Source organism: Saccharomycopsis crataegensis, assembly GCF_037102585.1.
Source record: "Saccharomycopsis crataegensis DNA, jcf7180000000072, whole genome shotgun sequence".
Classification (NCBI taxonomy): Eukaryota; Fungi; Ascomycota; class Saccharomycetes; order Ascoideales; family Saccharomycopsidaceae; genus Saccharomycopsis; species Saccharomycopsis crataegensis.
Window position 1 is genome coordinate 618,484 of NW_027043819.1, and position 13,449 is coordinate 631,932.

The following is a 13,449-nucleotide window of genomic DNA, read 5'->3' on the forward strand; positions in this document are numbered from 1 at the left end:
AAACAAACAAAAACACACAAAAAACAAAACAAAATCAATCCCATATAAACAACAAAATAACAACACATAAATTGAAATCAAAACTCCACAATGTTCGTTGGATCGTTCACCACCCTCTGGGTCTGCAACATTCTTGGTAATTCTCCAAAATTCGTCGAGCTCATCAACTCGGTCTTTCTCAACCGGCGCTTATTGACAAAACTCAACCCGGAGATCTTTTGGTTCGAATTCCCATCTTCATCAAGATTCTGTAAAATCAACTCGTCGTTCCCCATGTACAACACCTTCATGATATTGCCGAATGGCACAACAATCGATTTATGACCAAATCTCGCAATCGAACTGATCTTCTTCACCAACAATCCCTCATTTTCACCATTAGGAATATCATAGTACGATACTTTCCCATTGGCATTCATGGTAAACCCTTCCCACATATCGGCAATATGCGTCGGAGCAACATTGCATGGTTTTCTTTTTGGTGAAGTGAAACGTTTGCCTGACCGCATGTTCGTCAAATTGTACCGGCTGAAATCTCCTTCATCGAATTTCCCATTCAACACTTCGCAATCGGATTTTTTCCTAATTCCTTGAACCATATTCAATTCAGTGAGTTCCCAGCATTCGACATTCTCCAACCAGTGTTGATGTTCCACCACAGAGTCAAATCCAAGACATCTAGTTTCTCTCGGGTCACGCTCCACACGAAGACAAATACTGTTCTTGGCACGGTTAGCATTGCTAAATGTGTGCATTATCAACACATTGGTGTCCAATTCGGTGTAGACAATCGATAATGACGACACAGAAGCACATCCACAAAAACGACAATGGGTAGGTTGTTCGTGGAATACGTGGAATGAGTCTTTTTTGAATTGCCCAACGTGGAATCTTTTCACTAACGTTCCAGTTTGTACATCAATCAACTCGGCAGTCAACCCATGAGTTCTTACAATCATCCCGACAAACGCCACGGTAACAATACTTGACTCTTCAAAATCTTCTGGAGGTACCTGAGGAGGAACCACCACATTGGTCATGGATCCCATTGATGATTGACGAGAAAGTTGACCACCGCGATGGCCGCTCATCATCCTCATAGTGGTTCTTTGCATCGCTAAAGGAGTCATCAATCCTTTACCTCTATTGTAACGCTCTTCTTGGATAAACAAGGTTCTGATCCTCCATTTATTGTTCACCACAGTCGCCACAACAATTTTACCACTTTTGCTACCAAATACTAACCGATCATTGACTCTAGGGGACACCACAAGTTTGGCGGTAACAAGTTCTTCTTTGACAACCACGGTTTCCAAAAACGTCCCATCGGCACAATTAATGGTGAACATCTTCCCATTTTTCAAAACAATTGTCAATTCAAAGTCGGATTCGGTATGTGTTTCTCGGACATTGACCGGTGGTGACTGGTATGAATTGTTATTGGTGGCTTGCAATTTATTGGTATTGGATCTTAATGATGAGATCGAACTTTTTCTTGATACTGAATGTTTAACCGGGGTCAGTGGCTGTGATAATTGTAGTTGTTGTTGTTGTTGGATTGGCGGAATTTGCACCCCAAGGTTTTGAATTACCGCCTCCTTTTGTGATTTTTCTGGAGACTTATGCACCGGATGTTGAGATTGTGAGTGAAGTTTTTGTGATTGTTGTTGTTGTTGCTGTTGCTGTTGTTGTTTCCGTCTCATCATAGTTCCCAACACTGTCTTTTTTCTGAAAAAAGATTCCAATGGCACCCGATTCTTCAAATCTGGAAGATCCACAGAACAAATCCATGACATCGTCAATCTTGACCAAATTTTAACTGATCCCCTTCTAGAGAAAATCGCAATCAAATTCCCGTGCATTGATAATGTGGCATGTGTGATTGGCCAGATTTGTCTCAGCACTGGAAGATTCGTTGGTTGAGGAATTGGATTAACGGCAGGAGACCAAACAAGGACTCGATGATCCATCCCGATCGATACCACAAATGGACTGGCTTTATTACTACTAATTTTGACAATATCCAATGCATGGCCACCGAACAATTCTTTTGATTGGAATTTGGTTTCTTCTTCAGAAGATTCATTTAACCGTTGCAATTCCCCCATGCCATCATCATAAGACAGAATAGCAAGAGAGTCTGCTCTCAAGCAGTACTTGATTATAATGGCGGAAACCGCCAACATGAACGCCAACGACGCCAAAAATTCCAAAAGATAATAAATATTGAATTTGTAAGTAGCAGCAGGAATATTATCAACATAATCACTCAATGAAAAGTCGGAAAGGGTTTGTAAATCTCCAAACTTACTCTTTTGCCCGGCATAAGATGGTTCTTCGACAAAAATCTTGAGTTCCATGTTATCCAAAGATCCTTTCAAAAATCGCTGGAAAATGGTATCTTCATAACTGCCGAGCAAATTGCTAATGGACATTCCCAATACTTTTTCATTCATAAATAAACTGCGAGGGAATTTAGGATCGCTGTTCAATCTTTTCTGAAGTTTGTCAATTTGTTGTTTGTAAATATCGACATTTTGTTCTTCAATGGATGATGTCGAGGTGGTGATAGGAAAATCTTTGAGGAACGAAATGATGGAATCGCTGGTAGAAAGGTTATTTGCACCAATAATATTGTTGTTGTTACTGGAAATCCCGAGCCCTATCAAATGCACTAGATTAAAAGTGATGCCTTCAGTTATCCATCTAATTGTGATGATAACAATACACATCACCATAATGATTGAGCTAGTGATACTCGTTGAAAATGGCAATTTTATCTTCAATAAGAATTGGGCAAGAACATGCCTTACTGAAGCCGAGGCACTTCTTTGGGTCGACGATGACGGGAAAGCTGATGATAGGAAAGAAGTGAATTTAAATTTTGATTTCATTAGAAATTTGCTAGTTGCAAGACCGTTGTTTCCCTGCATTGATAATGCATCATCTCTTGATTTTTCCAACAAATCTTCCAATTCAAGTCTTCTAATATCCACGCTTAAAACAGCAGTGAAAAATGTTAGGTGAAGAAGATGATCAATTATCAAGGCAATAGAAGCAAAAACGCAAAATTGTCTAGCAGAATCAGAAACAAATGGAGTGATAAATATCAAAATCAACAAGTCCACCGCCACTATAATTGACGATGTGATATGGCTTTTTGACACCAAAGAAGAAAATTTTGTCGGAACGAAAATAGAGTCCTTCAAGTTTGATATTGTGGAAATTAATCTGAACATATTTTCAATGCCAACCACCACCACGATGAACGATAGTATTTGCACCGGTATTTGCAATAAATCCAAATCATTGAAGAAATAAAAGGTTATTGTAACCGACGATAAACTTGAAAGAATCATTTCCACCACAAACGCCAATAAAAGCCCAACTTTTGATTTGACTCCATGTACATTTAGCATTGATATTGAGAAATAAATGATGATGAGTAAATTAGATATGAAGAGGATCAATTTGTCGATGAATGACATTTTCGATATTTGATAGACAAATTCCGTGTAAGTTTTATATTCTGGATCCCTACTAAGTACCAAAAGTTTTGAATCCTTCTCCAGTAGGATTTTTTTCAAATTGTCATCCCAAATATCACCAGGACTTTGTTTATGTTTAGAATTTGAGTTTATTGTGTAAACGAGAGAGATTCTTAAGGCTTCTGCAGAATAAACAAGCCCATTGACTTTACCTACTCCACCTAGAAGCCCCATTGGGTTTGTTGGTATTGTGTTTGAGGAACCTGCTTTCTTTCGTAGAGTTAATTGAATTGTTTTCAAATGATTCGGGTCATTTTGCAAAGTCTCGTGGCAATTATTCCAGAAATTTAATGGAGAGTACAAGAAGCTGGTGGAATGTGAACTGTGCAAAATATCTTCATTTTCAAAAACTCTTTCGTGATTATTGTTAATATTATTGTTTCTTCCTGGATTATATAAATCAATGTTTTTTAATAATTGGTTTTGGAAATCTAATGCTTGCAATAGGAATTGCTTATCGAGAGCATTATACTGGTAGGTTTCTCCCGCATCAAAAGACGACACTTCAATATTTGAGTCCCCCATATTGTACAGCAACCATATCTGTTTTATCATCAAAGAGGATGTGTTATTGTTTAATGATGATGATAATAGTGATGACAGGTTCAAGTAAGTCGCAGGGGTCGAGCTGTTGAACTCATTGATGACTTTAATACTTTTGAAATTCTCTATCGATGATAGTGAGATTAGATTAGGGGTTGTGTAGAGTGTATAAATGGTTGGATATGATATTATAAAGGCAATGGACATTGGGACTAATATAAAGACTCTAGGGCATCGAGTAATGGAGTTGGCGAGTCGCAAATAGTACAGCTGGATAAGCAGCGACGCTGTCGAGTATAGAAACGCATTGATGGCATTGAGAAAGTTCGCCACTAGTAGGTATATCATAGTAGATATTCTTATTCTGATCGAGCTGCTGCTGTTGCTGTTATTTTGTAGTGACACCATTTTGTTGTTTTGGGTCACGACGAAAAATCTTGGATATCTTTCAAGTCATTAAAAAATAAATAGCCAGCGCTCTGTCACGAAGCAAGGGAACGCGATGGAGAGGGGGTGGGGAGCGAATACAACAGAGTTGTTTTCTAAAGGGTCTTTTGCGTAAAGGAGGTACTGTACTGAAGAGTCTAAGTGGCAAGTGATATCTGACAGTACAATAGACTTCATCAACTTGTCTACTTTCTGAAAATTTTTTTATATGACTTGCGTCGTGTTTTTTTTTTTTTTTTTTTTTTTCAAATTTTTTTTGGCCCTTTTTTTTTTTTTTTTCTTTTAGACTTTCCCGACAGGAATGGTTGCTTTTTGGCCGCAAATCATTTTGAGCAAGCAAGATCTCTCTCCCTGTTTACAACATTCCTCTTCCTTTGTATGTGGCCAGTGATAATATAATATAATAATTAGCCAAATAAGTAGATTCAATTAGATGCAAAGAAAAAAAATATCAAAAAATGTTGAAAGAAAAAATATAAAATAACTGTACAGATCACCAAACTTCATAATCGTAAAGACAACTCCAAACATTAGAAAGAAAAAAATAATAATAATAATAATGATAATAATAATAATAATAAAGAATAAATCAAATGAAAAAAAGTCACCAATATCATTTGGCTCCCAATGCACAAATCTGCAACTTCCACATCTCTCCCAACATCTGGTCTATTCTTTGGTCCAAAACCCCATTGGCGTACTCCTCTCTGCTGGCAGGGTCCAAATAATTTTGCACTTGGGCCAATCTGGTATAGCCCTCGGTACAGAACATCAATTGAATCTTGACCAATGCCTCGAATGACGCGTCAAAGTACGGAACTCTGAGAGAAATCAATTCTGGCAATTCATTCTTCAATTGAGTGTTCAAGTTCTCGTAAATATCTTTGGCAGCCTGCAATTCCTTCTCGGCTCTAGGCAATTTAGAAACATCCTTTGCTGGCTTATCCACCAATCTTCTGACCTTGGCCTTATTTTGTTCGTAATCCGTCTTTTTATGCGATCTTTTCTTCAAAGCCTCTTCGACATCGGTAAAATAGTTGCAAAACTTGGAGATCGGGTCAAATACCGCCTCTCTGAATGGCTCATCAATCGAGGTGCTAACTTGGGTGTCCAATTCCTTGACACATTGATTGTAATAATCCCCAGTAGATTGTATGGATGCACTGGTTTTGGCATCTTCATAAAAAGTCGCAATGATCTCACCCATTGCCACTTGCGACGCACTCACGGCTCTCAAACTATCCAAGTACCCTTTGGATTCTGATTGCATCTTCTTTCCGGCTTTTTCAAGCACTTTATAACGACGTTCTTCCACCTCAAACCCTCGGTCATTCACCTTATCGGCGTCTTTGACTAGCACCTGAGCAACATAACGTTAGTAAATTATCGCCGATTGCCATTGGAAATGACATATACTTACTTGGTTGGTGGCTCTTTGCACCCCTTTTTTGAACCCGGACCAGGACATTGTGTAGTTGTTGAATGGTTTTTGTTGTTGTTGTTGTTGTTGTTGCAAAGTGGTGGCAATCAATAGCAAGTAAAAAAGGGCATCACCGGTAAATCGACCTTTTACATTCACACACGACAGGGGAGAGAGAGAGAGAGTGTGTGTGTGTGTGCGTGAGAAAGAGAGAAGTGTGGGCCCGTCACCCGTCCTTTGATGCGGCACGGAAGGGCGGGTGGCAGCGGCTGTCTCAACATGCCATTTATATCACTATACCTCTTACCGTTCAAGAAATAGTTTTCTGTCCCATCATACTGCTATTCTAAATAGTTTACATGCTATATTACAATTCTATAATACCTCACCCTCAAAGCGAACCATATTCTATCTCGTTTTCCTCTGCTTTAATCACAAATTCCTCACCAGCTTCGATCTGCTTAGCATCGATAATCTCCAAATCAGAAGAAAACTTCACTTGTTCATTGTTGATTTCAATTGTTTCAATATCAATATCCGGCAAATTCTTTTCTGGCCCCCCATGAATACGATCAAGGTTGATTTTCTCTCCTAAAATCACCCCCAATATAATAAGGGCCCCCAGCTTGGAAATCACCAATGAGTTCTCTTTACAATACGCAGCAGCAATACATTCAGGACATCCAATCTCACAAGGACAGGTTCTCACCCGGTTATAAGCTTTGCGTAAAATATCGTCGATATTTTCAAACGCCTTGATCGATAACCCCGATCCAAACCTCCCGCCTTTAGAATCGGTGAAAATCAATCTTGCTGGGCGTATTCTTTTGCTTTGTCGTTTGGCAAATTCTTTCTCTGGTGCTTTACACTCAGTTTGGATTTCATCGATCCCACTAACGATCACCAATGGCATGACGTTAATAATCGCGTGTTCTGCCCCGTGGATGCCTGCAGAAACGTTCAATTGCTTGGAATTAATCATGGTAATCGCCTCCATGGGGATATCGATCCAAAATCCTTTGGAATCAAGCACCACCGGAGGGTTCTTGACATCCACAGAATCAAGAATCTTACCACGTTTATCAACTTTGAAAAACCCAAATACTTTGATGGTGGTTCTGATTTTCCCATAATAAATTGGCACATCACTTGAACCCTTTTGCGATCTGATCTTCTCGATTTCCATTGGGTCAACATCGGTAAAATCTCGCTGCTTTGTCACCCAGTCAACACTCACCCGCTCAACTTTGGCAAAATGCTCTTCGGCATTGAATTCTCTCACAATATATGGTAACCCTTGATGGATCAAGATCCCTTCTTCGTATAATGTAAAGCTGGTTCTTGAGGTTTCGATTTCTTCAATTACCACGTTTCGATCATTGGTTATGTCCACCACCGCAAACATATCTTCTTCAATTCCTCTTAATGACACATGTTTCGAGGGCCACGGCAAATATTTTGGGTGACAGTGATACCCATAGTCATCTCTCACAAGTTTAGAATTCACAATCGATTCATACTCTGGCAAATTTTTTGGATCATCAACAAAAAATTGCTCGTCATTCACCAAGTTTATGGGAAGTTCGAACCCTGCGCATTGCAAATGTTGTTCCAAAATCATCACGTTATTGAAGTCTAATACCAAATCCTGGAATTTCCGTTCAGTCAAAAGCTTGGGATTATCCATATAATATTGGTTTACCGGATCACCAGCCCCAACGTACAAAGTCAACGAGTCTTTGTTTCTTCTACCCGCTCTACCTGATTGTTGATGGAAATTGGAAATTGAAATTGGGAATCCACAAATTAGTACCGCGTCTAAAGTCCCAATATCAATCCCCAATTCTAAAGCGTTGGTGGCGATGATCGCCTTCAAGTTTCCTTCGAACATTTCTTTTTCAATTTCACGTCTATCAGAAATAGAGTACCCACCACGATAACTCATGATTTGATTTTCAATGTGAAGCTCATTACGATCTTTCAAAATCGATCGCACTTCCTTCATTAACAATTCTACGGTTCTTCGCACCACACAAAAGCAAATTGTTTTCACGTTACTCAACACCATCTTGATCAATAATTTCGCGGTTTCGGTAATGAAAGATTCCCGTTCCCGAGTCCGTTCATCGATCAATGGCGGATTCCACACTACCAAGTACTTCTCTCCTGAAGGAGAACCATCTTCACTAACGTGGACAATCGGGGCCCGCAGTTCGTTGATCCCAAAAATCAATTTCATATGATCCACTGGGTCCTTCAAGGTTGCCGAACACGAAATGAATTGGATATCATCATTACCCAAATAATGGCATATTCTTCGAAGTCTTCTTATAACCAATGCCACATGCGACCCAAACAACCCTCGATATATATGTAATTCATCAATGACGATAATTTTCAAGTTTCTCAAAAAATTCCGCCATTTCTGATAATTGGGCAAGATATTTGCATGGAGCATGTCAGGGTTGGTAAAAATCACTTTGGAATTATCCCTAATGAAATTCCGAGTCTCCGAGCTTGTATCACCATCAAAGGTTTCCACAACAATATTTTGTAGTACCTCTATTTCGCTAAATAATTCTTTCAAAGACCGTTTTTGATCTTGAGCTAATGCTTTGGTTGGGAAAATATACATCGCAGTAGGAACGTTTTGCAAATCGATTTGGTTCAATTGATTATCATAGGTGGCAACACCACCGGTTTTTTCAATGATGTAATCATAAATGAATTTCATTGCTGGTAATTGATAAATCAAAGATTTACCCGATGAAGTCGAAGTGGTGATGATTACATGGTTCAAATCATTGATGGCATTGAGAGCTTCTGCTTGATGTGAGTAAAACTTCTCAACTTTCTTATTGTTAAACAATGCCTCATAAATGTCTAATGGGAGTTCAAATTCCAAATTTTTGAAAACCGGTTGCCGGGAGGCAAATTTAAATAGCCCATCCTCCACAATCTGGTTCTTGTAAAGTTTATCAGCTTTCAATTCTTCCACCAAATCGACGATTTTCGGTCTTTCCGAACTGACTAATCCATTATCTTTGTTACGTTTCATGGCCTCAATTGGATCAATATGGACGGTTATTTCGGGGATGAATTGCTGACAAAGCTTGGTTAATTCCGCCATTGGATCATCAATTCCCTGGCTGGCACAATTGGTCAAGAATTTCGACACTCCATTGATGAATTTCTTGTTCCGCTTATCAATCACTTTCTTCAATGTCTTGGGGTTGTAAGGATGCGAATAATTCTGGGTCTTATAATTCTCATTGGCTTTTGATTTGAGGGGATTGCCATCGATAAACTCCAATAGTAATATTTGCTTCTGGGTAGACTCGATATCTTTTAATTTGAACATATCGACATCTTTCCTAAGATACTCCCCGTCATTGTTGAACTGAACGATTTTCTCCTTGATGTGATAAATCTGGTTCTCATCAACATATTTAAATGAGATATCCAGCGGCAACAACACCATGAGCTTGGCGATATCCTCGAGTTGCAACAGTCTTTTGATCAGTTTCTCGACGTTGGGTTTGATAATATCATAAGTTGGTAGCACATGGTTTCTTGTGGATATAAAACTGAAGTAACTATTGAATCTGAAATGAATTAAGTCAAGTTCTTGGAACGATGATGGCCATTGCGTCTTGGGGATGATTGCCGCAGCATCTGGGTCATCACCACTGTTTACTGATTTCAATCTTTTCAGCGAAGGAGATGGCAAGTCATCATGATTATATGACCTTTTGTCACTCATTTAAGATATTTTCTATTTTATTTTATTTTTAGTCTTGTTGAGTAATTGTGGAGTTTATTATTATTACATGAATCCAATGATTGTAAAATTCGAATCATCATTGATTTTCATTTCTTCCTGTCTAATTTTTTTTTTTTTTTTTTGTTTGGTTTTTTCCCTTTCATATACAAAAATTTATAATAGTCTTTCTCTCTTGTTAATATAATATTTGAGAACTCAGTATCAATTGAAATTATTTCGATTTTCTTCTCCCCCTTCTCCCCCTTTCGTTTTTTTCTTCTTTTTATTTTATCCTTCATTTCGTTCTCCCCAGGCCATTACTACTATTCCTCCAGATCATCCTGCAACTATTAGTATGGTGTCCAAATCAGATATCCAAACCACCATAGCTGTGATCGACAGTTTAATGGAAACCATGTCTCTAACATACCAAGATTCTTCTCCTGAACTTCTAGTACAAGACAGGATTCTAGGATTACAGAGGATGAAACGGTTCTTGAGCGAGGAATTTTCCATCAGTTTGGAAAAATTCACCCAGATTCAGAATTCCCTTGAGGTGTTACGAAACAAAGAAGATACAATGTTAGTGAATAGGGTGATTGAAAATATTCATGGAAGTTTGAATATTTGATTCTTCTTATCGCAGGGTGGGGTAGGCCCTATATATATATATCATCATCACACATGATCCGCCATCCGGAGAACGATAAAATATGTCTAACAAAAACTTTGAGTAGTTACAAAATGGAGGTAAAAAACAAACTGAAAAGACAGACATTTGAGTTGTCAAACGACATAATGGGGAACATCCCCTACGACCATATGAAAGTGAACAAAAGACATAATCATTGATAGATCCAAAAATCAAGTATGAATAAATGTGGACCATAAAAAGATTATTAGAGGGAATTAAAAAAAAAAAAAAAAAAAGAAAAAAACAAAGATCATTATAGAACAGCAATTAGCTAGTTTGAGTGAGAGGGAAAAAAGATCATTATAGCAGAGGAATTAGCTAGTTTAAGTAACGTAAAAAAAAAAAGGAAAAAAAAGAAGATGATGATTCTAGTTTGATTAGAATATGGAATAAGTATCAACGTGAATATGGAATGAGTATCAATGTTAGTAAAACAGTGACAGTATCAATTGAAAAAAAAAAGGTCTGGTCCAAAGGTTTGGAAAAGATAATGACAGATGGGAAACGATGATAAAACAACTGAAAAGAAAAAACAAAAACAAAAAACGTGGACTTGGGAAATTAAGATTCCATCCAACGAAAAAAAAAACTGTATGATAAATGGGGAAAAACAAAACGTTAAGGTTCTTGTAAATAAAATGATTGAAAGTCCAATTCCAACATAATAGTAAAAATTCCCCTCATTTATTTGCAATGGCAGGGGAATGTATCGATAATAAAGATGGAGACGCAGATTGTTGCTTTTTAGCCTGTGACTGAGATTTCGTTTGAGGTTGTGGCTTGGTTTGCTTGTCATCAATCATCACGTTGTCTGTTTTTGTTCCGTATTCTCCGGCTTCGCAACATTTCACTTCTCTACCCCATTCACTGTTCAAAATCTGTTTGGCAGTAATTCTTCTTCCTGGAACTGGATCCAAAATAGAATAAATTACATTACGACACCTTGCTCTTTTCAAGCTTTCAATCGGGAAATAACCATTAGCATCTTTTCTACCTTTCAAATATTCCTGGTAAAATTCATCTTCTGCGAAATTTGCCGATCTCCAAAGCTGACGACCAGTTCTCATGGCCATATATACAACCCCACACGCCCAAACATCCGCTGGTCTAAGATCATACTTCTTGTTTGAATAAAGCTCTGGGGCAATATACGGAGCCGAACCAATGATACCTTCGAAAAGATGGATCGTGGACTCCCAGGCAAAACTAAAACATTCACTGGTACCAAAATCAGTAATCTTAAGATTACCATCGGCGGTCAATAAAATGTTTTCTGGCTTAATGTCACGGTGGGCAACCCCCATGGTATGCATGTAAGATACCCCTCTAACCAATTGCTTAAAGAAACAATCGGCTTCAATATATTCCAATTTACCAGACGTGACAATCAAAGAGTATAAATCCCCGCCAGTGCAAAATTCCATGACCTCACAATAATCACCTTTGGCATCTTGCAAAAGATCCAAAGTTTGAATGATATGAATGTTTTTAAGTGATGAAGAAATACAAAATTCCCTTGCCAATCTTTGGCTGTACTCTTTTTCTGATTCATGAGCCCGACAACGGAATTCTTTCACCGCGTATAAATTCTCCTTGTTTTCAGAGACTTTTTTGTGAGAAATCTTCACCACCCCAAACGTACCACGGCCAATAACTTCTTGGCACGATCCGTATTTTTCCGCAAAAGATCTTGGATCAATCAAAGTTTCTTGGATTTCGATGGTTTGAGGAAATGGGGTGCCACCATTTGACCCAGCGATTTTCAATTCATTTTCCAACACCAATTCGATTTTGCCATTCTCATTTTGTTTGACAATGTTCATTAAATTGGACATTAATGAAGGTGGTACGTTCCCATCAGGCATTATATTTGGTAGAATGTTGGAGACTGCGGAAACCGATTCGTCACGTAACTTTTTCGCACCCAAGAAATTCTTAATCATCGTACTAAGCTTTTCTTGACGCTTGGCATTTCTTAGCAAATGCTCATGAGTGCCGTCTTCATAGATTTTGAGACGACCGCAATACTTGTCTTTGATATTGTTATTATTGTTACTTGCTGCCGAGGATTTGTGAAGGGATGATGACGACTTGTTTTGATTACCCGAGTCTTTTTTGGTGGTGGTGGTAGTGGTGGTGGTGGTGGCGATGGTGGCAGCATGATTGCTAGCGCTATTACCTTTATCCTTGAGACTGGTTTCTGAGTTGCTTTTGCTTCTTGGGGTCTTGGCCGGTCTAGGTGGTCTTGAAGTGGCACGACGAGATGGTGGATTATTAGCCTTTGAGGTTGTTGAATTGTCGACAAACTCTTGGACATTTTCTTTTGAATGCAAGGTATTTTTGGAAACCGAGCGTGATCTGGATTTCCGAGTATTTTTGATGACCAAATTGCTATGGGAGATGTTTGGATTGCTGACAGTCGACGTCAAAGAACTAAATGTTATTGGAGCTGCATCAGGTAGCTCTTCATCTATGGTAATGGCCACAGCGCTATTACTGAAATTTCTTTTTGGATTGCTACTTGATCGTAGTTTTTCGTCATTCGATATTTTCAAATTATTCAATTTTTTCATGAGAGCTCTGTTATCTGCCTCATTTACGAGATAAGACGGTGGTTCTGGCAATTTGTTCAAACTAGCCGACGAAGTATTTATCGAATTCAAACGAGATGTGTTGAGAGATGATAAAGTAGACCCTTCCTTAAATGATTTATTCTTTAATGATGGGGTCCTTGAGTTTGTAAAAGATGTACCAACTGTAGTTTCCGAAGGCGAGGTATCTACCATAGAGACATGGGTGCTCGACTCTGAAGGTTGTTGAGTCTTTGATTCATGAACCCCAAAGATTCTTCCGATCTTGGAGATTGTTGACGATCTCTTAGTTCTTGTTGCAACTTCTGGCATAATGATAATGGTTATTATTATTAGTAGTAGTAGTTGTGGTAGCAGTAGTATTAGTAGTGAGATATGCTATTGTGGGATTGCTGCTACTTGACAGCAGGTACGATAAGCGCTCAAGTATATTTTCTTTTTTG

At 38.4% G+C, this 13,449-nt stretch overlaps 5 protein-coding genes across 5 annotated transcripts; 1 reads left to right on the forward strand and 4 right to left on the reverse strand. All coding sequences in view use genetic code 12, as the record gives it.

Annotated features, from left to right (window-relative positions):
- Positions 1–77: 77 nt before the first annotated feature.
- Positions 78–4,499, reverse strand: DASC09_002710 (uncharacterized protein; the record flags this gene model as incomplete). The annotated part of the gene is made up of 1 exon (XM_064993874.1): positions 78–4,499. One exon carries the CDS (start codon positions 4,497–4,499, stop codon positions 78–80), a length of 4,422 nt encoding a protein of 1,473 aa, XP_064849946.1.
- Positions 4,500–5,151: 652 nt separating this feature from the next.
- Positions 5,152–6,006, reverse strand: RVS161 (amphiphysin-like protein RVS161; the record flags this gene model as incomplete). The annotated part of the gene is made up of 2 exons (XM_064993875.1): positions 5,152–5,898; positions 5,959–6,006. The coding sequence occupies 2 exons, from the start codon at positions 6,004–6,006 to the stop codon at positions 5,152–5,154; spliced, it is 795 nt and encodes a 264-aa protein (XP_064849947.1).
- A 343-nt stretch (positions 6,007–6,349) lies between these two features.
- Positions 6,350–9,721, reverse strand: HRQ1 (ATP-dependent 3'-5' DNA helicase; the record flags this gene model as incomplete). The annotated part of the gene is made up of 1 exon (XM_064993876.1): positions 6,350–9,721. One exon carries the CDS (start codon positions 9,719–9,721, stop codon positions 6,350–6,352), a length of 3,372 nt encoding a protein of 1,123 aa, XP_064849948.1.
- Positions 9,722–10,076: 355 nt separating this feature from the next.
- Positions 10,077–10,352, forward strand: DASC09_002740 (uncharacterized protein; the record flags this gene model as incomplete). Its single annotated transcript, XM_064993877.1, has 1 exon — positions 10,077–10,352. The coding sequence occupies one exon, from the start codon at positions 10,077–10,079 to the stop codon at positions 10,350–10,352; it is 276 nt and encodes a 91-aa protein (XP_064849949.1).
- Positions 10,353–11,095: 743 nt separating this feature from the next.
- Positions 11,096–13,318, reverse strand: SAT4 (serine/threonine protein kinase SAT4; the record flags this gene model as incomplete). The annotated part of the gene is made up of 1 exon (XM_064993878.1): positions 11,096–13,318. The coding sequence occupies one exon, from the start codon at positions 13,316–13,318 to the stop codon at positions 11,096–11,098; it is 2,223 nt and encodes a 740-aa protein (XP_064849950.1).
- Positions 13,319–13,449: the final 131 nt, after the last annotated feature.